The 24,393-nt window shown below is 40.4% G+C and overlaps 1 protein-coding gene across 6 annotated transcripts in view; it reads right to left on the bottom strand.

Moving 5' to 3' along the window:
- LIMA1 (LIM domain and actin binding 1) overlaps positions 1 to 24,393 on the bottom strand; it is an 89,091-nt gene that overhangs the window by 36,289 nt on the left and 28,409 nt on the right. For 4 of the 6 annotated variants that reach the window (XM_072797947.1, XM_072797949.1, XM_072797950.1 and 1 more), the window contains exons 2-3: positions 20,896 to 21,037; positions 6,755 to 6,800 (exon numbers count right to left, since the gene is read on the bottom strand). In XM_072797947.1, the coding sequence (XP_072654048.1) occupies positions 6,755 to 6,800; positions 20,896 to 21,014 (165 nt within the window). In that variant the 5' untranslated portion in view covers positions 21,015 to 21,037. Of the gene's footprint in view, positions 1 to 6,754; positions 6,801 to 20,895; positions 21,038 to 22,176; positions 22,285 to 24,393 lie in introns of those variants that run through there. The other 2 variants (XM_072797952.1, XM_072797948.1) reach the window with 2 other exon arrangements.

Here is a 24,393-nt window from a genome sequence, read left to right as displayed (position 1 = left end):
CCGGGAATTAAACGGGATTAGCAGCTATATTGGGAATTAAGTCTCTCACTCTATTACTCTCCTGAATACACTGTATGAGCTACTTCATCAAATAGCACCAACGTTGGAAAAAACGTACAGAGAACTACCGCTTAATTTTAGCGTTTAAATCTTTACTGAAAAGATAACTCATTGGTGTAAGCATAGAAGGATCAGAGATACAAGAAGCACAAAAAAGTTTTCTTGTTAGAAAAGCAAACTGCTCTGGACACTGGTGTTGCCTTATCACTGGCAGCATGTTTGCTGGATGCTACCTCCTGCCACACAGTGGATGAATCATCTGGGTCTCCAACTTCACCTGCCCTGCGCTAGCCCTGCCTACATAGGAGCCCTAAGTGGCATTTTGCCTTGGTAACTGGACGCTACTGGACGCTACTTTTCTCTGTTATCATGTGATAACGTGTATATCATGTGATCCAAGTATATTTATTGACATGGAAAAATGCTTGTAAGATACTTTTGAGTGGAGAAAGCAAACTTTAAGATCACATAATCCCATTTTATAATACAACTGCATATTTATAAATATAAACGTAGAAAAGTACTCTGGAAGAAAAGACATCAGGATGTTAATAGGTTACCTCTGGATCATGGATTATGGGCATCTGTATTTCTTTTCTTTTTATAATAAATGTGTATTCATTATGTAATACAAATGAATAAAAAAACTATATGTCATCTTCATATCACAAAAATCTTCTACAGAATATTAAAACTTTTTGATGTTACTGTAAGCAGCTCGAAAATGGTCATTTCTACTTTACTTGATGATGATCAGGAAGAGAGGGATCTATGGAATGGAGTACCAGCAGTGTTCCACAAAGGGACTGGGTGGAGGACATCCCTTAGGGGGCATTGTAACAAGGAGTAAATGTGCTCTTTTATTAAAAGTAGTTATTAAGGATACACATTCAAAAGTGTGTAAGTGGGGACAAAGAGGGCTGTGTGGTCTGACAGCATTAAAGGCCCCATACCCAGAAATCACTCTTGGCAGCATACCCAGGCAACACCAGCTGTGTAGGTCTTTAGGACCTAAGGCAGGAAAAATGGGGAAGAAGCAGTGATTACAATTTTTCTGGGGAAGGAAAAAAAAAGAAAGAGGTACAGAACAAAAGCAATATTTAAAAGCGGTCTGGATTGCACAATGGCAAGAATATTATATTGAGATGGCCTGGGTTATCACTGGAGAAGAGATTACAGGTCACTTCTATTTTCTTCTTTATCTGTATTTTCTACAATGAACATGTGTTACTAGTATAATCCAGCTCTACCCAGCCAAGTGACCTTGGGCATGTTTAATTTCTGGAACCCACCATACTGGCCTATTGTAGAGAACAGATGTGACTATATTAAAGCATGTAGTATAGTATGTGACATAAATAGGCACCCTATAAGTGTTGACAATAAATATTAAGTGTGTGGTCCTTCCTACACCTCCAGCCATACCTCATGATGATCAACCAACTACAGTACCCAGTCATCTCCCAAATCCTGAACTTGGGTTACGATCTCTTATTTTTCTTTCTCTCTGTAATCTCCACTGTTCCAGAGTGGGGAGTGTGGGGCACAAAATAAGGTGATATTCTAGTTGGTTTTAACTTTTTCCCTCTTCCTAGAAGAGGCAGTGGGACATTACTGACACTGCAAGTTTTCAAGGGCCCATTGGCTGCTACAGTACTCCAGCCTTCTCTCTCAAAGCGACATCCAGTATGTGGTTTATTCCACCCAGCAAGGCTGGGAATCTTGGCACATTTGCCTCTGGACCATAATTGGCTGCCTGAATCAAGATTAGATACAACCTGGAAATGCAACACAATGTCCTTTCTGCAGGAGCATGTGATTTGGTACTGGGACGTGTCCCAGCACTGTCCATCTGAGATGCATAATCTTGGATAAGTCCTTTCCTCTATCTGGGTTCTCAGTTATTCCAACATTAAAATGAAGAGGCTGGGTCAAATGAGCTTTAGTGTTGAAACTTTGGCAAGGGTATCTTCATCTTAAAAGCAGGATGATGTTGGGTAGGAGATAGCAGTGCAGTTGGAAACATGGACTACTTGAATGTACAGCCTCCAAGGAAGGGAAGAAATTCCTAGCCTGAGAGCTTCTCAGAAAAGTGGTATCCAGTCATTCTGGAGAGGAGTGCCCAAACAGCACAGATTTCAAGAAGTGGTATATTGCATGCTTGAAAGGAATCCTGAAATACACTGATGGCAGTATTAATGGTCTGTTTCCATTTCCTATATGTAAGTGGAAAAAGAAAGAAAAAGGGAGAAAGGGAGAAGAAGGAAGTAAATTTCTGGGAATCTAGGCTATCATGTAACCTGATCCCACTATTTACTGAAGGAATAAATGACCTACTTGCTCCTGAATGTTCCTCTAACTTGCTTTCCATGGCAAAATATAAGTAAGTATTCTTTCATCTGGTCAGTCACTTCTATAAATTTATATGGATATTTCTCCCTGTTCGTCAGGAGACAATACAGGCTTCTAGTAGATCTTAAAAGCAATCCTCCGGCATTAGTGGAAAAACTAGTGGATCTGAATAAATTCTATAGTTTAGTTAATAGGATTACACCGGGTAATTTCTTAGTTTTGATAAATGTTTGTGAGTTGTGCCAGACGTTAACATTAGGGGCAGATAGATGGAGGTATATAGGAATTCTCTGTACTATCTTAAAAACTCTATTGTAAATCTGAAATTATTTCAGAAAGTTTGCTTAAAAAAAAAAAGTAATCCTCCCTGAACTTTGTGTGTTCCTCTAGCTATTGCTGTCTCTTGGATTTTATAGTTAAGGGTCTTGAAAGTACTCTCTGTATTTGCTGTTTCCACTTCCTCGTTCTCCATTCATACTGACTCTACTGCCTAAACATTTCTAAAGCAGCTCTAGTCAAGATCACCCATTACCTCTTTAACATTTTCATTTTATTATCTTGTTTTTAAATTACTATTTTCTCAATTACAAAAGTAATAAAAGGGGAGCTTGGGTGGCTCAGTAGGTTAAGCATCCGATTCTTGATTTCAGCTCAGGTCATGATTTCAGGGTTGTAGGACTGAGTCTGGAGCTGGGCTCTGTGCTGGGTGTGGAGCCTGCTTGAGATTGTCTCTCTCCCTTTCCCTATGTTCAGATACCTGAATATATACTCTAATTTTCCCTATTTGACTTCCCTACCCCTTTCCACCTAGATGCCCACTGCTAATAGTTTGGTGCATATGCTCTCAACTTTTTCCCCCTTTTATTTAATATACTACATATATATATATTTAGATATTATAAATATGTATATTTAAATGAGAAGATATAAAAAAGCACATTAAGTGCTTAAAAGCAAGATACAGAACACTTTAGTATGGTTACCATACTATTACTACCAGCATATGAGAGTTCATATTTCCTCAAATACTGAATATTATCTAATAAAAAAGCTGCCAACTGTTTAGATTATAATTTATATCTCATAGTTACTTCATTTTTTTATTATTGGCAAGACTAAGCATTTTTTCATATATTTATTATTTCTTCTTTAATTACCTATTCACATCCTTTTACCTCGACTGGCAAATGCAACAGACACTTCTGCTTTATTTTATTTGCTCTCTCTATAGCATTTGACACTACTGACTACTCCTCCCTTTTGATTCTCTCCTTTCATGGCTTCTGTGAGATACCCCTATTTTTCTAGATTTCTTCCCATTTCTCTGGCCACTCCTCAGTTTTTTTTTTTACAGGTTTCCCTTCCTCTGACCCGCCACCCCTATCACATATGCTGGGGTCCCTCAAGGTTCCATCTTAGGTCCTCTTTGCTCAGTTACATATTCCCTGCAGGTGATGTCATCTACCTTCTGGTTTTACCCACCAGCTGCCTATTGATGACTCACATCCTATAACTCTAGCCGGATCTCTCTCTTTACCTGGAATTCTACTTGAGAATCCTAGAAGCATCTTAAACTCATCCTTGTCTAAGGCTGAAGTCTCCTTTCTCTTCTCTTTACCCCTTACCCTTTAATCTGTTTCTTTTCCTGAATCCTCTATCTTGGTGAATGTGACAATCATCTTTTCAAATGTCAAATGTGCCTGTACTCATGTGTCTAAGCTGTGCATGTGTCACATCCTTTGCCACTTTTTTGCCTCCTTTGCTTAGCTAATTCCTATCTGTCCTTTGGATTTAGTCAGGCACACTTCTGGGAAGCCTTTCTTGACATGGCATAGTCCAGGTTGTGAGTTCCTCCTAAATTCTCTAATACCATGAGTATTTCTCTAACATGGTACTCATGGTGCTGTGATTATAAACTCTACTTTCCAAACTCTAAACAGTTCCTTGAAGGCAAGGACCACATCTTATTCCTTTATGTCTTCAGCACTTGGCACCTAAGAGATGCTCCATAAATGTTTGACTACACTCCTAGAAATCTATCTACACTGTCTTGAACCTACTCCAGCCAGGCCTTTATCCTAACACTCTCAAACAGCACAAGGTGACCAATGACCTTCATGTTGTCAAATCCAATGATCAGTTCCCACTTCTTTATGTGTTTGACTCTGCTACTAACTCTCCTTTTAGAAGCACTTTCTTCACTTGGCTTCTGGCACCCATTCTCTTGTTTCTATTGCTGTTTTACTAGTTGCTCCTGCTCAGTCTCTTTTACAGGTTCTTCCTTATCTCTCTAGCTTTGAAACATCAAGGTGCTCCTGAGCTCAGTCCTCAGACCTCTTCTCTTCTATCTACATTCACCCCTAAGTGATCTCATATACCTTATGTCTTTAAATACCACTGATACTTTGATGCGCACACATCTTATCTCTAGACTGCATCTCTTCCAGTTCCAGATTTGTATATACAAGTTCTTATATAACATCTCCGCTTGGAAGTCTTAAGGCATTTCACATTTAACATGCCCCAAACTGAGCTTCTATCACTTTCCCTTCTCTAAACTTGCTTTTACTAGTCTCCATCTTAATTAATTTTTCCAGGTGTTTGAGCTCCAACCACTATTGCCATTCACAATTTTTCTCTTTCTCTACTTTCAGTATAAATCCTGACTACTTCTCATCACTTATATAACTACTACTTCGGCCCAATCCATTGCTAAATCACTGAAATGGTCTTATAATTTGACTCCATGCTTCTGCCATTGTTCCTATAGTCCCTTCCACCTCTTTTTAAAATTTAAGTCAGGGACGCCTGGGTGGCTCAGTGGTTGAGCATCTGCATTCAGCCCAGGGCGTGATCCTGGAGTCCCAGGATCGAGTCCCAAACATCGGGCTCCCTGCATGGGGCCTGCTTCTCTCTCTGTCCATGTCTCTCTGTGTTTCTCATGAATAAATAAATAAAATCTTAAAAAAAAAAAATAAAATAAAATAAAATTTAAGTCAGATCACATCACTCCTTTACACACAAACCCTCCAAAGACTCCCAAGTGATCAGAGTTAAAGCTCAGGTCCTCATAGTGCCTATGACTTCACTTTCCTTACTCCTCAAACACATCAAGAATGTTCCTCCCTCAGGTCATTTGCATATGCTCTTCCTTCTACTTGAATCACTCTTCTCCCTGGTTCATATCCTCAGATCTCTGCTCCAATGTCCCCTTATCAGAGGTTTTCTTGGACCACCCTACATTCTATCCCTCTTATCTGCTCTGCATGGTTTCTAAGCACTAATGACCACTTGACACAATTTTTTTTTATTGTTTATCCTTCCCACTATAATGTAAACTCCATGATGGCAGAAATGTGGTTTGTATTTATGCCTAAAACAGTGCTTGGCACATTGCAGGTGATCTGTGAATACTTGCTAAAAGAATGAGTCAAAAGAAAGGAAGGAAGGAGGAAAGGAGGCAGGGGAAAAATAACAGGCAGGAGAGAAAGGAGGAAGAAAGAAAAGAAACCAGCAGTTGAGTGAAATGATGGTAGCTTTTGTTTACAGTGTGCCAGAGTGAATACATTTTTTTTAATTACAGGAAAATTAAGCCTAAGACCTGGTCAGCATTATCTCCTTAGAGAGAACAAATTGACAGGGGCATGTTATGTACTAATTTAAATAGGTTAGGTACTAAAAACTGCCAGGAGGGTATTTTTATAATGCCAGTCAAATGAAAGAATTCTTACCCAAATATGTGAGGTTTTTCCCTCATAAGACTAAATCAAGTAAGATTTCAAGAGAAATCCATTATCCAGCCCAGCTGGAAGCTAGCCAGCAGGGAGAGTGCAGAATGGTTACGAGCAGAGAGCTTGTTCTAAGGGTTTAGCTTTTGATGGATCCTGCAGCTGAGAAATTTGCTAACTAGACGGGGTCAAGAAGTGTGCTTGAAACAAAGAACCCAGAGGAGGACAACAGCTGCACAGCTGCTACCATTTAAATGCAGAAATACAGAAATTCTGGTTGTTTGATTTGGAACACGGGATGAAGCCTCAGGGACCCTGTATTCTACTGTGAGCAGAAGTAGTAAACTCTATTGTTAACCTCAGGCAAAGCACTTGGCCTTCTATCTTTCATTTAACTCAGGGAAGGAGAAAAGGGTTCAAAAGGAGAACCTCAGTTGAAAAATAAGATTCCCCACACCCGAGCCACATTCTCCTGCGTCAAACGTGCACAGATCAGAGCAGCTGGCACCAATGCCCAGTTCAGCTGACGTGGTGCCCACAGAGGCTGCAGGTGGCTGGGCCACACAGGCTCCACTCGGGAAGTTCCACATGCCTCAGAGCTTTTCAATACTTACACTTCTCCTCTTTTCCATGTTTGCTTCTTCAGCTGCTTTCTGGTACCTTCAGAGGAGAGGGGGAGAAAGAGAATGTCCTCAAATTAAATTTATATTTTTACTTTTTTAATATTTAAGAAAACCACTTCTGCCTATGTATTTCTGCCAGCAAGTGTCTTTAATCAACCCTGTCAGAAGCAGCACAAAATTAGAGCGGCCCCCTTCCTGCACTGTTCCAGTCATCTGGTCTGATATAACGGAAAGACCCAAGGTGAGGAGGTCAAAAGCTGGGAAATAACTGGGTAGAGCAGAAAGTCTGGGGTTTAAGTCCCACTTTTATCACTCATTAACTGTGATCTCTGGCAAGTCTCAGTTTCCTTATCTAGAAAATGGCTTTATATATCTACTTTCCAGGTTGCTTGGAAGATTGAGATTACATGTGTAAAAGTGCTTTGGAATTAGTCAGAGGAGGGATGCCTGGGTGGCTCAGTAGTTGAGGTCTGCCTTCAACTCAGGGCGTGATCCCGATCCAGGGATTGAGTCCTGCATCGGGCTCCCTGCAAGGAGCCTATTTCTCCCTCTGCCTATGTTTCTGCCTCTTTCTCTGTGTCTCTCATGAATAAATAAATAAAATCTTAAAAAATAAAAAAGAATTAGTCAAAGGATATAACATTGCATTGATCCAGGATGCACATTTCACCCACACTAATGCCTCTGAAACCTTATAAATTCTTGCCAAATGATGCATAGTCATACTACCTGTACGTGTGTGAATTTAATCTAAGTTGTTGGTATTACCACTTTAGCTTGATGTATTTGATGGTATTGCACATCTTTTAAATGCCACTTAAAATGTCTTTAAAGAAATACAGTATGACTTGGTATTTAAAGAAATACTGGGAGTGCCTGGGTGGCTCAGTGGTTGAGCCTCTGGCTCAGGTTGTGATCTCGAAATCCTGGATCAGTCCTGCATAGGGCCCCCACTGGGGGGTTGCTTCTCCCTCTACCTGTGTCTCTGCCTCTCTCATGAATAAATAAATAAATAAAATCTTTTAAAAAAGAAAAACTGTTTTACTGTTTCAGGTATATATAAGGGTGATAAGTGAGAAAAGTTTATGTGCTAAGCAAGCATTGGTCCTTTTAAATGGCATTATTTTTTCTTAGTGATGCATAAAATAGTGGCAGGGCTACAGTGGATGGCATCTTAAATTTGATAAACAGGGATATATAATTTAATTATTTTAATTTACTTATTTTATCATTTGTATTACTTGGATCAGAAGATCCCTGAGAAACAATGAAATCCCAAGGGTTTTTTTTGGGGGGATCATGTTTTCTCTATTTGAAGACAAAGATAGACTAGGAGGTCTAGGCAGCAGCAAATCCCCAGACTACCCAGAACAACCTTAACCTGGCATCCTCAGGGCCTCTGAGTCAACCACAGAAAGGGTCATCACCCAGAGAATCCCTACCCTGTGACTCTCCTTGAGCCTACAAGACCACCACTCAGCACCAGACCAACCACAGAAAAGGGCCGCTTGTCTCTCTCTTAAGATAGGATTTCTGAATTCACAAGACATTTGGGGAAGGAAAAGGAGGTGAGAGAAAAAATATAAAAAGCAGAATGGGGAAGGGCCCATGCCTCTACCAAAACCAACTTTCAATTAAAAAATACCTTCATAAGCTCAGGCCTTTCTTAGTGTGTGTGTGTTAGACAGGATAGCCTTATTCAAAAATGAAGGCCAGAAAAATGCCCTGGTTCTGGTAACATTGCTTACCTCCTATGTGGGCCTCATCTATAAAATTAAGTGACTGTGTAAGATTTCTAAGGTCTCTTCCAGTTCTGTAACTTTTTTTTAAAAGATTTCATTTATTTATTCATGAGAAACAGAGAGAGGCAGAGAGAGAGAGAGAGAGAGAGAGAGAGAGAGATAGAGGGGCAGAGATACAGGCAGAGGGAGAAGCAGGCTCCATGCAGGGAGCCCGACTCGATCCCGGGTCTTGATCATGCCCTGGGCTGAAGGCAGTGTTAAACTGCTGAGCCACCTGGGCTGCCCTCTGTCACTGTTTAAATTTTAACAATCAGATATTAAGAAGTGCCTCATTCACCAGGCCAGGCCAGGCCAGGCATCACTCTGAGCAGAGCTTTCTAATAAAGTAGGGTGGAAGACTTCCAAAATTCTCTGGTATTTCATTGACCATAAATAGGTTATGGAAGATAATGGACAAGTAACAAGCTGGAAGGATACCTGGCAGCTTACATTAAAGACCAAAAGCTAATTTTCCTAAATTAAAAAGAACCCTTACAAATCAATAAGAAATCCACAAACAGGGATCCCTGGGTGGCACAGTGGTTTAGCGCCTGCCTTTGGCCCAGGGTGTGATCCTGGAGACCCAGGATCGAGTCCCACGTCGGGCTCCCGGTGCATGGAGCCTGCTTCTCCCTCTGCCTGTGTCTCTGCCTCTCTCTCTCTCTCTCTCTCTCTGTGACTATCATAAATAAATAAGTTAAAAAATATATATATTAAAAAAAAAAAAAAGAAATCCACAAACAAGGGCACCTGGGTGGCTCAGTGGTTGAGTGTCTGCCTTTGGCTCAGCTTGTGATCCTAGAGTCCTGGGATTGAGTCCTACAACAGGCTCCCTGTGGGGAGGGAGCTTCTCCCTCTGCCTATGTCTCTGCTCCTCTCTGTGTGTCTCTCATGAGTAAATAGATAAATAAAATCTTTAAAAAAAGAAAAAGAAAGCCACAAACAACTTAATAGAAATGGGCCCAGATACAAACATACCGTTCACACAAAAGGATGTTAAATGGCTCTTAAAAAAGATGTTCAATTTCAAAGTGAAAATTCAAACACTAAAATTTTTTACCTACGAAATCGGAAAAGATTTTTTTTTTTTAAAAAAGCTAATATGCCAAGGGGAAATTAATAAAACCTCTATGGGAGGCATTTTGTCAATTTTATAAAAATCACAAAAGCACAAATGTTGTGATTCATTGATTGTGTTTCAGAATTTGTCTCACAAGTACAAATGACTTTTATATTAGATTATTTGTCATAGCATTAACTGTAATAATGAAAGACTGAAAATAAGCTGAATGTCCATTATAATATGGGGCAGCCTGGGTGGCTCAGTGGTTTAGCGCCACCTTCAGCCCAGGGTGTGATCCTGGAGATCCAGGATCAAGTCCCATGTCGGGCTCCCTGCATGGAACCTGCTTCTCCCTCTGCCTGTGTCTCTGCCTCTCTCTCCCTCTCTGTGTCCATGAATAAATTAATAAAATCTTTTTAAAAAATTATAATATGTTCATGTATGGAATACTTGCAGCTATGAAAAGAAAAACACTGTGTTTTAATGCCACTGAATTGTATACTAAAAATTGTTTAAAAATTATTATTATTATTATTTTTTTTTTACGATAGTCACAGAGAGAGAGAGAGAGGCAGGCTCCATGCACTGGGAGCCCGACGTGGGATTCGATCCCAGATCTCCAGGATCGCGCCCTGGGCCAAAGGCAGGCACCAAACCGCTGCGCCACCCAGGGATCCCTAAAAATTATATGTTATGTATATTTTACCACAATTAAACACAACAAACAGCATGATATTGGTGTAAAGACACATATAGATCAGTGGAATGGAACAGAGCCCAGTAATATAGTCGAAGACTTCTCAATAAAGGTGCCAAGACCATCTAACAGGGTAAGGATGGTCTTTTCAACAAATGATGCTGGGAAAACTGGATATCCAGGTGCAAAAAAAAAAAATGGCTTTGGACCCTTACCAAACACCATATACAAAATTAAGTCAAAATGAGTTAAAGACCTAAGTGTAAGAACTAAAACTATAAAATTCTTAGAAGAAAACAGGGACCAATCTTCATAATGTTGACTTTGGCAATTTTTTCTTGGAATAAAAGCATGGGCAACAAAAGAAAAAGTAGACAAAATGAACTTTAACAAAGTCTGTGCATCAAAGGAAACCACCAAGTGAAATGGCAATCCACGGAATAAAAGAAAATATTCATGAATCATACATCTGAGAAGGGATTAGCATTCAAAATATACAAATTTTAAAAAATAGCATGGGATAATATTGTACATACTATTCTTTTAAAAAAAAAGATTTATTTATTTTAGGGGAAGAGGGGCAGAGGGAGAGGGAAAGAACCTCAAACAAACTCCTCTCTGAGTGTGGAGCCCAATGTATGGCTCGACCCTGGACCCTGAGATCATGACCTGAGCCAAAACCAAGAGTCAGATGCTCAACTGACTGAGCCACCCAATTACCCCTATGTATACTATTCTGCATCTCTCTTTCTCCATTTTCGAATACTTGAGTTTTCATTCAAGCAATATGCTCTAAGCACTAGAGAAAAAATAGTAAAATAACCAAAAGAGATACAGTAACATAAGCATAAAACATATATACACAGGCTACACACACACACACACACACACAGAGCAATAAATCCTTTAAAGGAAAAGAACACAGTACTAACAAGGCAACCAAATTGAGAAGGCAGTGGGTGGGGGGTGTGTGTGTGTGTGTGTGTGTGTGTGTGTGTGTGTGTGTGTTGTATGTCTGAAGAAAAGTCTTGTTGAAAAACTGACCTTTAGACTGAGATCTGAGGTTTGATCAGAGGAGTTAGCCAGGCAAAACAAGGCAGGAAAAGCATTCCAGGCACAAAAAAATAGTGCATGCAAAGGCCTCAAGGCAAGAAAGCATCTCCGGTATACAAGGTACACAAAGAACTCCAGTGTTGCTGGAACAGAGTGGGAAAGGGAGAGGGAAAGAAATGGTGCAGAGAGGCAGGGCCATGGTGAGCATTCTGAATATAATCCTAGGTACAAGGAATGGTTACTGACCCAATTTATGTTTTTAAAAACTTCATAAAAAATAAAAACTTCACAAAAATAAACTCAAAATGGATGAAAGACCTAAATGTGAGACAGGAATCCATCAAAATCCTAGAGGAGAATGCAGGCAACAACCTCTCTGACCTCAGCTGCAGCAAATTCTTGCTAAACACGTCTCCAAAGGCAAGAGGGATAAAAAAAAGCAAAAACTAACTATTGGGATTTCATCAAGATAAAAAGCTTTTGCACAGTAAATAGTCAATTAAACTAAAAGGCAACCTATGTAATGGAAGAAGATATTTGCAAATATCTTATCAGATAAAGGGTCAGTATCCAAAATCTATAATGAACTTATCAAATTCAACCCCAAAATACAAAAAGTCCAGTCAAGAAATGGACAGAAGATATGAACAGACATTTCTCCAAGGAAGACATACAAATGGCCAATAGACACGTGAACAAATGTTCAACATCACTCAATGTCAGAGAAATACAAATCAAAATCACGAGATACCACCTCACACCTGTCAGAATGGTTAAAATTAACAACTCAGGAAGCATGTTGATGAGGATGTGGAGAAAGAGGAACCCTCTTACACTGTTGGTGGGAATGCAAACTGGTGCAGCTACTCTGGAAAACAGTATGGAGGTTCCTGAGAACCTCCACAGAGCTACCCTACAACCCAGCAATTGCACTACTAGGTATTTATCCAAAGGATACAAACATAATGATTTGAAGGGGCACATGTACCCCAATGTTTACAGCAGCAGTGTCCACAATATCCAAACTATGGAAAGGGCCCAGATGTCCATCAACAGATGAATGGATGAAGAAGATGTGGTATGTATGTATATGCATGTATGTATGTGTGTGTATATATGTATGTATATATGTGTATATATATATATATATATTTCAGTCTAAAGGTCATTTTTTCTTTTTTTTTAAAGATTATATTTATTTATTAATGTGAGACAGAGAGAGAGAGGCAGAAACATAGGCAGAGGGAGAAGCAGGCTCCACGCAGGGAATCTGACATGGCACTCGATCCCGGGTCTCCAGGATCATGCCCTAGGCTGAAGGCGCGTTAACTGCTGAGCCACCGGGCTGCCCTAAAGGTCATTTTTTCAACAAGACTTTCCTTCATACATACCACACACACACACACACACACACACACACACAGCCTTCTCAATTTGGTTGCCCTGGTAGGTTATTTCTCTATCTATCTATCTATCTATCTATCTATCTATCTAGTGGAATATTACTCAGCCATCAAAAGGAATGAAATCTTGCCATTTGCAACGATGTGGATGGAACTAGAGGGTATCATGCTAAGTGAAATAAGTCAGAGAAAGAATTATCATATGATCTCATTCATATGTGGAATTTAAGAAACAAAACAGATGAACATAGGGGAAGGGAAGGAAAAATAAAATAAGGTGAAAATTGAGAGGGAGGCAAACTATAAGAGACCCCTAACTATAGGGAACTAACTGAGGGTTGCTGGAGGGGAGGTGGGTGGGGGAAGAGATAACTGGGTGATTGGCATTAAGGAGAGCACTTGATATAATGAGCACTGGCTATTATATGCAACTGATGAATCACTAAGTTCCTCCTCTGCAACTAATTTAAAAAATTAAAAATTAGCCTAATGTAAAATAAAGTAAAAATAAAAGAGTATTCCAGAGGCTATGCAGAGAATGGACTGGAGGGGCTGAGAAAAGAAGTGGTCTCAGTGGGAGGTGATGCTGGCTTGGCCCAGGACAGTGGCCTTAGAAAGAAAAGTGAATAGACTTGAGATGTATTTCAGAGATGGAATCAACAGGATTGTAATGAGGGGAGAGGGAAGAAGCAGTCAAAAACGATTCCCAGGTTTCTGGCAGCCAAGTCAATGGAATTACTATTTCTGGGATGGGGAATTCTGGAGGAGGAGCAAATTTGCGGATGGGGAAGATCAAGAGTTCAGTGTTAGCCATGTTAACTAAAACATTCATTTTTAGTTTGGGTTAGTGATTAGATACATGTGTCTAGAGCTCAGAAGAGAGATCTGAGCTAGCAATATAAATTTAGGACTTGTCTGTCCACAGATGGTATTAAAGCTATGGGAGTATATGAATGATATCATCTATGAAGAGTTTATAGTGCAAGAAGAGGTCCTGGAGACTAACACTGAGAAGTCAGAAAAGGAGAGAGAAATGATGAGAAAGAATGACAAGGACCTGGCAGAGAGGTCGTAGGAAAACCAAGAAACTGCCAGAGAAGACAAAAGAAGGAAAAATGAAGGAAGAAAAAAGTGCTGAGAGGTCATGTGAGACAAAGGCTACAAACAGAGAAGGCTCTTGGAAACCCTGGAAATCCTCTTCCATCATAAATATAATTAATTCACCCACACTCCTTTTAATGCACATTTGGATTGTTTCCAGTTTTCTATCATTATAAATAGAACTTTGGTAAATGTCCTTGTACATATATTTCCCCCACTTGTACTAATACATCTGTCTGGCAGTCCCTAAAAATGGAAATACAAAAAAATATAAAATCTATGGATTATAGAGGGAAAGGAACTTACAATTGGCCTTGAACCTTGTTCCCACACCCCCTGGGTAATCATCTACAGTATATTACAGCAATAATACAATATATGAGAGCCAGAGCCAATCGGCAGACAAGTTTATTCTTAGGCAATTGTTCTCCAAGGAAGTATTTACATTGTGGTTAGTTGAACAAATAAGCTCAAAGGTCCCCTTCCCTTTACTGTCTTAACAGAAATACAGATTTAAAGAAAGAAGACCAGAATAGCTTTCATTTTCTTTCTTTTTTTTTAATTAGCTTTTTTTTTTTAATTTATTTATGATAGTCACAGAGAGAGAGAGAGAGAGAGAGAGAGAGAGAGAGAGAGAGGCAGAGACATAGGCAGAGGGAGAAGCAGGCTCCATGCACCGGGAGCCCAATGTGGGATTTGATCCTGGGTCTCCAGGATCACGCCCCGGGCCAAAGGCAGGCGCTAAACCGCTGCGCCACCCAGGGATCTCAGCTTTCGTTTTCAATCCTGTCCTTTGAGCACGGAGGCATCTGCAAGACACTGGTGGCTGTCTTGAATTATGTTTTCAAACTCCCACTCTAATATCCTTACCCTTTAGTTATAATGAGGTATTGCTGAATAGTAGATACACAGTGAGGTAAGGTTGTCTACCACTGCTTCCTTCCAAGTCAGTGCTTTGGTACTTTTAGAGTTTGCACTCCCAGGATGCTAAGATATGCTGAGGTGCCATACTTCTGAATTCAGTGTTAGATTCAGGCCTCAGACTGTCCTCAAAGGCATTTAAAGCAACTAGCATTATTCTGACTACAAAATGTGAAGGTTGCTGATTTTTTGGGGGACTGGGGAAGGGAAAGGCATTTTGAAGATCCAAATTTCAGGTAAAAAAATTTGCAGTGACATTTCTGTAATTAAAATATCATCCCTCTTCCCTTCCTAGATTGCCTTGTCCTCCCAGGCTCCTCTTCTTCACAGAATTTAATCTTGCAACTGCTCATTAATGCTCAGCTGTGAGGCAGGCAGCTGATGGAGGATGCTAAAATTATCTTGGGAGTAATAACAGTGCCTCAAACTTTTCTAAGGCCAGAATAGAGTTCCTGAGCTATGACTCTCACTTGTATGCCCTCAAATAGAGCAAAGGGAAAATGGAAACTCCTGAGTTTTAGGCAATGTATTTTCCTCTGGAACTATTTCACCACTAAAATGTTACAGAGAAGCAAAAATGGGAGGGGAAAAAAAAAAGTGGAAGTTAGCCAGGGAGATTTGAGGGTCAACTTTTCTTAATGAAGGATGAACAATCGGAGAAAGTTAATATAAACCATGTTTTTTTCTTCAGACTATGTTATGGGGAAAGTTGTAACAAGAGAGAAGGCATGATGTGTGTGTGGTGGGGGCGCGGGCAGGGATCAGTGTGCTGGGTTCAGCTCTGCCACTATCTTGGGGTGTGAACTTTAGTCATAATCGCTGGACATCAAATTCCTTGTCTGTCAGAGGAATGGGGCAAAGGTTAGATCAGTGGTTTTAAAACTTTCCTGCAGAATCATCTCTTCAAATGATATTTTATTTAAAACCTAACATATAAAAGAGATCAAAGCAGGACAGCTGGTGTGGAAGGTCTCTGGCTCAGTAAGCCCCTTAGATCTTCCCGTCTTCCCAGAACTGGCCCCTGAGGTTCCTCTGAAGAATTCAATTAAGATAGGCTGAAAACCACTGAGCTAGATTCCCTTTACTGCCAAAAATCTAAGAGTCAAAGAGGAGTCTTCTGCAAAGAAACCAAATTCCACCAAAAGAGAACATTTTAAACAAGCAAAGGATTATGTCACGTGGAAGTCAGTGGTGAGTAAAACCAAAGCTAGCCGATTAAATGGACTATCAACAGGGTCTTTTTTACCTCAAATTTACTTATGTATATAATATAGAGGTTCAGTAAAGAAATGTCTGGAGTGATAAACTATTCATGAGATGCAAACTCTGATGCTAGAAAAATTACTCTTATGTACAAATAAATGTAAAACGTGCTGTTAGAAGTAAGGCCCAGCTAATTCTACAAACGTGAGCCAAGATTAAGTTTCCCCCTAATACCACTTTTATATTAATCTCTGACCAGAAACATCCTAAAGTTTCCTATAGTCTCTTAACTAGGCTTGTGCAGGATTTACTAATTCTAAACCCCAAACAGGGAGTGTTTGAAAATAAGAGAAAATCAGGTTACCAGGTGTTGGAAGTAGAAATGAGTATTTACAGTCCTGCAATCTGCTGTGGGAACCTACGGTGAGTGAACTCTAAACGCTGTAAGCAATAGCAGCAATGTGGATTTAGTGTCTCTACTGAGCATGAAACAGAGAAGAGGTCCAGGCCAAGCCTCTGGTTTTCACTGTCCTAAGTGCACATCACCCCCTTGTACTACTTCTGTGCCTTATACCTCCTGTGGTTCTCTGCAATGTCGCCACCATCCTCTCAGCCTAAAAAATACAATTCATTCAAAACCTGTTCAATACATTTCAATATACGAATCAGATGAAAATACTAGACAGAAACAAATCCAAATATTAGATTTCAATTGGGGCAGGTTACTCCCTACACCTGTGTGCTCAGCTATACAACAGGCCTCAGGTCCCTCCCTCATACAGTTTTTGTTAGGATTAGAAATAGTATCTGTTTCAGTTAAGAACCTAGCATGGTGCTGAGCACAATGATTCTGAAAATGGTTCAGGACTTACAGATTTGCATAGTTGCAATTTGCCCCTAAGATGAACAGCTTTTTCCAACTTTCTAACTCTCATCAGTGCTACAAGACCCAATTCCTCTATCTTGAGAACTGGCTGGGCTGGGCCATGACAGAACAAAGGGGTGGGAAGGGAATTCGGGAAGGAGTGAGAGTTTCTCTGAAGTGAGGTAGACAGGTAGGCAGGCAAGGATGTGAAGCCAGGAAGGAGACCAACATCCAGGGTCTGGGTGTCCTGTTTTGGCCCAAAAGCAGCCATCAGTGCAAATAAAAGAATGGAATAGCATTAGGACAGGAGACTCCACCCCAGACAGAGTTTTCCAAATGCACGTTCCAGAGATAGATTCTGTGTGATGATAAGTCTGGGATTGGATGCAGGCCCATGGGAGACAATGTGCGGATTGAAGAAGTAGGGAAGATCAAGAAATGAAGAGGCCAGAGTATGAGACACGTCCAGTGGTTCTTCACCCGGGGCACTACTCACCCTGGGGGACATTTGGAAATGTGTGAGGGACTCTTATTGGGGTTTCCCTTCTGCCCCATTTTTCTTTTTTTGGATGCTACAACATCATGGGGGTACTACTAGCATTTGGAGAAAGGCAAGATGATGGCCAGCCCGCAGAAGGAAGGTCTGTTTCATCGAAAACGCCCGTAGCACCCTTACTGAGAAGATGATGAAGGGGCAAGCCAGTGTCCCCAGTGAAGGTGATCAGTTTGGCCAGCTGGCTGGCACACCACTGCAATGAAGGGGAGGATAAAGATAGCACAGTGAGATGTGAGCCTCAAATCACAGGGTTAGAACTGCAGAACAAAGAGTGAAACATGATGGATGGGAACCAGTAGGAGAGATGTAGGAGAGCAAGAACCCTGACTCCCAACCCCAGGATATTTCAGGCAAGCATGTGCAGAAAGAGGCAGCCACTGCTCAGAGACAGAATGCAAGTGGAGGAAAAGCCAAGTTCAGCTAAAGAGGTGGGGCTAGAGAGGGTGAGAAGGGTAAGAATGTGGAGAAGTTTCTCTGCAGAACAGGGAGTTTCCAACTTCCATTAATCACATCTCAACAATGTCTCAATTCTTTGTCTTCCTTTCCATCCCTGCTGCCCTCCACCCTCGACAGCTTTCACTTGGGTTTTCAAGAGAGCCTTACAGCTTGTCTCACACCTTTCCAGTCTACCTTTTATCCTGTTGCCAGAAACATCTTTCTAAAATACAAGTCTGATCATGTCATTCTCTGCATGAAAACCTTCAACTGTTTCCATTGTTTATCTAACTAAATCTTAAACTTAATATAGCATTCAAGGCTTTCTATAACCTGGCCTACACCAAACTGTACAAGTTGCTTCTCCCTTTGGTATTTCTCCATGCCGGACTGCTTGCTTTCCTGTTCCCTTTATTCATGGTCAGTTTCCATGATCCTCTATTTGAACCTATCAGAAACTGTATTCATTCTGCTTTATGTTCAAGTTCATGGCTGCAAGTTCACAAGTCCATCTCTTACACTACCAGTGTGCTTCCTAAACTGCCCTGAAGGTAAAATTCACCTGGAATACTTGTCAAAAATACAAAATCATAGGCCCCATCCCAAACAGGTGGAATGAGAATCTTTAGTGGAGGGCACTGGGAAGCCATATAAGACGGTTTTAAAACATGTCCAAAAAATCTTTGACATTCTTCCCATCAAAAGTAGAATCAAATTCCCCTCCCTGGGCAGCCCCGGTGGCGCAGTGGTTTGGTGCCGCCTGCAGCCTGGGGTGTGATCCTGGAGACCCAGGATCGAGTCCCACGTCGGGCTCCCTGTGTGGAGCCTGCTTCTCCCTCTGTCTGTGTCTCTGCCCCTCTGTGTCTATGAATAAAAAAATAAAATCTTAAAAAAAAAAATTCCCCTCCCTCTGAATCTGAGCCAGTCTTAGGGACTGGCTTCCAATGAAGACAATGTGGCAAAAGTGATTCTGTGTAACTTCTGAGGATTTGTCATAAAAGGCCACATGACCCCTGACCCTGACTCCCTTCTTCCTCTGTTCACTCCCTCCCTTGGTCTCTGGATGCTTGCCCTAGGAACCCAGCCAACTAAGCCAAGCAGCCACACGGAAAAGCCATGTGAAGAGGTATCCTGACCAGGACCCCAGCTGAGATCCCAGGTGACTACCAGCAGTAATGACTCAACTTGCGAGCGACACTTTAGATGACTATAGGCCCTGTCTATGAGCCACCATGGCTGATGCTAAGAAGTAGAGGCAAGCCCTACCCAAATTGGAGATTCTCAAGCAAAATAAATGTTAGTATTTCTTTTTTTTATTTTTTAATAAAGACTTAATTTATTTATTTGACAGAGAGCAAGCAAGCGAGCACAAGCGGGATGTAGGGGCAGAGGGAGAAGCAAACTCCATGCCAAGCAGGGAGACTGATGCAGGGCTCCATCTCAGGATCCCGAGATCATGACCTGAGTGGAAGGCAGACACTTAACCAATTGAGCCACACAGGCACCCATAAATGTTAGTATTTCAAGCCACTAAATTTGGGGGATATTTTTTCCCTATGCAGAAATAGATAACTAGAACACCATATTATTAACAGGTACCCCACTTGATTCTTAAGATGAAGGAAGTTAGGGACTTCGTCTACTATGTAAACTCTACTAACTTATTAATTTCCTTGAGGGCAGGGATTAAATCTTAAGATCTCTATCCCTTTTTTCTGAAATAGCTCTACTGATTTTGAGAAGAACAATACATATTTGCTATAAAATTACAGTAATACAAAATGCATAATGTGGAAGGTAAAAGGGCTATGCAATCTCCTTCCACCTTCACTCTACCTTAAGCAGTAACCAAGGTTAACAGATTGGAAGGGCAATGTTTTCCACAGAGTAAGTCTGTGATGGATTTGTTATTGAAGTAAAGGTGACATTGTAGATTACAGAAACCTCCTATTTAGGTATTTAGCTGTATCCTAGATACAGGTCCCAGGATCATTTTCTTCAAATCTTGACCATCTTTTTTCTCTTAAAGGTATAATAGCTTCCTATTACTTAATAAACTCTCCTAGTGATGTAAACCTACCACCTGTCCTAAGCTCTTCCCCAGTATGGCATATATTTGAGTGAAGTCAATGCTTGCCATCTCTGGTATATTATTTATATAAACCATCCCTTCAACATCAGTTGAATGCCTACTGTGTTCCAGTCACTGCGCTGTACACTAGGCATACAAAATAGGCAGGAAAGGGGCCTTCATATCAAAGAACTCATGGTCCAAAGCAGGGAGTCAGCAAACTTTTTCTTAAAAGAGCAGATAATAAATATTTTAGACTTGGAGGCCATATGGTCTCTGCTGCAATTCTGCTGCTGTAGCATCAAAGCAGCCATAGACAATGCACAGATGGATATGGCCATGTTCCAGTAAACTTTTATTTACTAAAACAGGCAGCCAGCAGTTCATAGTTTGCCCACATAGTTTGCACTGTTCAACAGAATGTTATGCAATGATGAAATATTTCTGTGATCTTCAATATGGGAGCCACAAAATGTGGCTAATGCAGCTGATGAATGGAATTTTAAATATTATTTAATTTTAATTAATTTAAATAGGCACATATGTAGTGGCTACAATATTGGATAATGCAGATACAGAGTATGCCTAACACTCCCTTCGACTAAATCAAAACTTACCTCTAAACTCCTCTCAATTGGAAAGCCTTCCTGACTAGCTTCTACCCATACTGGTCATATTCTCTCTCTTACTCTGTTTCTAGCCCTTATTCCCATTCATTTTGGACTTGCTTAATGATACATGTTTTATAATTATCTTTTCTGTTTGTAACTTTTTCTTTCCCCAACTAAACAAAAATTCCCGGATAGAGAATGTGTCTCCTGATTTATCTTCATCCTTCTTCACAGTGCCTTGTATGGTGCTCAAATTTGAGAAGGTGCTCAATAAAGCCATTTTACACCATGTAATTCCTTTACTGATTTCCCTGACAGGTGGTAATATTTGTTCAAGACAGATGGTCCTTTTGGACCAGGATCAGCACTTACTTGGAGAATATTTCCACAATAGCCGATGACTTATTCTTGTTGACAAGAGAAAGTTCTCTGGCTGTTACCCTCAATGATACTGAAGTCCATTGCCGTCTGTTAAATGGAGTCGATTCCATCTTGTCTACAGATACCAAAATACCTATGCAATAAAGAAAGTCAGAATATTAGAATCAGAAGATTCTCCAGCATCCGGGGACTGGCAGTGCTGTGCCAGGAGAGAGTAGAAAGCCCTAGGCCAGCAGAACCACACTCCTCTACCTGTTCTCTCAAAAACTGGAACCTTGGTCAAATGATTCAATATCTGGGTTGTAGTTTCCTGTAAAATGAGAAGGTTAGACCAGATGATCTCTAAAGTCCCTTCCAGTTCCATCATCTTATGACTGACCTCACTGTGCAAACATCAATTGGCCTTCCCTTGAACTTAAGTCTGTTCCAAACTCACATTTGGAGTGAAATGTTCCATTCTGAGTTACATCCCAGGGGAAGTACAATTGGCATCTCTGTAGATTCAGGTCCAAATTAAGTTCTACCTACATCCAACTTTCTTTTGGCTGCTCTCTTCCCAAACTCTGTAGCACTGACCATTTGGTTTGGAGAAAGAGCTGGGGAGACAGTATAGGAAGATATAAAGAGCAAGGATTTTATTTAAGTCAAGATAGACTTTACTTGAAATCATAACTTTTGTTACCTTGAACAAACTATATAATCTTTCAGTTTTAGTTTTCTTCAACTGAAAAATGAGACTACCTACCATTATAGAATGTTTTGATATGGATTTAAGGAGATAATATATTTAAAATACTAAGTATGTTATAATAGTATTAAGAACATTTTAAGAATGATATATTAGAATTGGCTTTTGTTATAATACGCTTTTTAAAAAAGATTTTTAATTTATTCATCTGAGAGAGAGACAATGAGAAAGAGCAAGAGTACAGCTGCGGAGAGGATCAGAGGGAAAGGGAGAGGGAAAAGCAGACTCTGTGCTGAGCAGGGAGCCAGATGCAGGGCTTGATTCCAGGACCCTGGGATCATAAACTGAGCCGAAGGCAGACACTTAATTGAGCCACCCAGGAACCCCAGTATACTGCATTTTATATTCAGGGGACAAAACCTCTATTCTGAAATTCTTTTCTAAAATCCCTTCGAGTCAAAGAATACATAAAGCCATGCCCCTGAAATCATCTAGTCCCTACCCATTAATCTGGATTTTTTGGGTTTTGTCTCCAGAAATTAACAAAGGAGTTTTTGCCCTAGTAATTCCAAAGGAGTTCCAACCTTTGTCCAGAAGAGGTAAGATTAGAAATGAGCCAATAGTTTCCTTATTTGAAGAGTGAAAAATACTGCTTGTATGTCTCCTGACAACCACAGAGCATAACCGATCTGGCACAAAGTATGGTTCATCAGGTACTGCTTCTAACAACTTTGACAACAACGGAACACACAGTGTGCTTAACCAAGCAACATGGGCTGCCATTTCACACTAAGAGTCCTGTTAGGCAAAGTGAGTTAACAAGCAACCTTAGAAGACCACGCTACTTTTCCACATGTAGTACTTGTTCTTTCCACTAAAGCATTGCCTGAAAACAATGCTAATTTTATTGTTTTTGTTTACTTGTTTGTTTTAATCCCCATGTTGGAAGGTAACATAGAACCCTCATGGTAAGGAGGTCTGGCGTTTGGGATGCCTAGGTGGCTCAGTGATTGGACGCCTGCCTTTGGCCCAGGGCATGATCCTAGAGCCCTGGGATCGAGTCCCACATCAGGCTCCCTGCATGGAGCCTGCTTCTGTCTCTGTCTCTGTCTGTCTCTGTTTCATGAATAAATAAATCTTTTTTTTTTTTAAAGGAGCTCTGATGTTAGATGCATCTAAGTGGGAGTTAGATTTCTCCCCCATACTAATAATACTTCCTTCATAATATCCTTATGAGGAATAAATAAGATAAAGAAGAAAATACTCTGATACAGAATAAGTAATAAATGTTTTTTTAATACTATCTCTCTTCCTGGATAAAATAATCTTAATTCTACACAGGTTTTTTTTTTTTGTTTTTGAGAGAGAGAGAATGTGTTTATGTGTGTGTGTGTGTGTGTGTGTGTGTGTGCGCGCAAGCAGAGGTGGGGCAGAGGCAGAGAGAGAAAAAGAATCTCAAGTAGACTCCATGCTGACTGCAGAGCCTGATGAGGGGCTCAATCTTATAACCCTGAGATCATGACCTAAGCCAAAATCAAGAGTTGGACGCTCAACTGACTGAGCCACCCATGTGTTCCTCTACACATGTTCTTTGAAGTGCACTAGAATGAATCAAATAATATATATTTGTCTATCTGCTATCCAGTTTGCATCTGACCCACCAAACAAGGTCAGCCATTATTCTAATAAGAAAAAGACACAAGGGCTCAGCGGTTTAGCACGGCCTTCAGCCCAGGGCCTGATCCTGGAGACCTGGGATGGAGTGTCATGTCGGGCTCCCTGCATGGAGCCTGCTCCTGTCTTTGCCTCTCTCTCTCATTCTCTCTCTCTCTCTCTCATGAATAAATAAATAAAAAAATTTAAAAAGAAAAAGACACAGAAGCAACAATTCAGTTAAAGTTAGTCATGTAAAACCACAATAACGACCCTTGGGCCAAGTTTAGGAAATACTAAACAATACTAAGGCACTGTTTTGTACAACTATACTTCCAATGTAGGTGTTGGTATAAATGTTGTCAGTGTTCTTATAGCAATCAGTCTGGATCAAAGAAAAAATATATAAGATATGTTCTCAAATGTATTTATAAAAAGGAAAAATCATTCATTATTTGAGGGACTGAGTGTGGTTAAAAAAAAAAAAAAAAGAGTTTAATTCCCAGGCCTAATTCCATGGTTTTGATTAATCCTGGCCAGAAATCCAAGAAAAGTCAGAATATCTATCTTGGTATAAGGCTAGGATATGCATGCTTTCTACTTGAGGAATGAGGTAGCTCACACCCTGACCACATTTCTCTTTACAGAAGCACTACTGTTAATTTCTTAACAATGTGATTAGCACCCTATGAAACAGATACAGGTAAGAATCAGTACATGATTTTTGATAGACTCTGGTATCAGGTTACTGAGTAACTAGCTACTTTCTATAGTGTGTAGGGAGAGGGCCTTGCCCAAATAGAGTGTAAAATCTATTTGCTTGGAATGAGTTCCCTGCCCAGCAGAGAGTCTGCTTCTCCCTCTTCCTCTTCCCCTCCCCCTGTTCATGCTTTCTCTCTCTAATAAATTGAATAAAAATATTTATTAAAAATCTGTTGGCTTCCTGGCATGTACACAAATAATTCTATTACAAAGCAAAATGTGGTTAGAGGTAATGCAAGGTCTAGGAGTAAGGGATCTGATTTTCCGGCTTGATGAGAGGGAAGGGAAGAGGCATCAGATTGACTTGGGATTTACAGATGGGCAGAATTTCATCAACTGAGGGCAAGAGCAAGAAAGTGCATCTCAGGTAGGGAGAACAGCATTAC

This window comes from Canis lupus, chromosome 25, assembly GCF_048164855.1.
Source record: "Canis lupus baileyi chromosome 25, mCanLup2.hap1, whole genome shotgun sequence".
In the NCBI taxonomy this organism is placed as follows: Eukaryota; Metazoa; Chordata; class Mammalia; order Carnivora; family Canidae; genus Canis; species Canis lupus.
The sequence above is the reverse complement of the archived record's forward strand: the minus strand, read 5'-3'. Positions and strand labels throughout refer to the sequence as shown.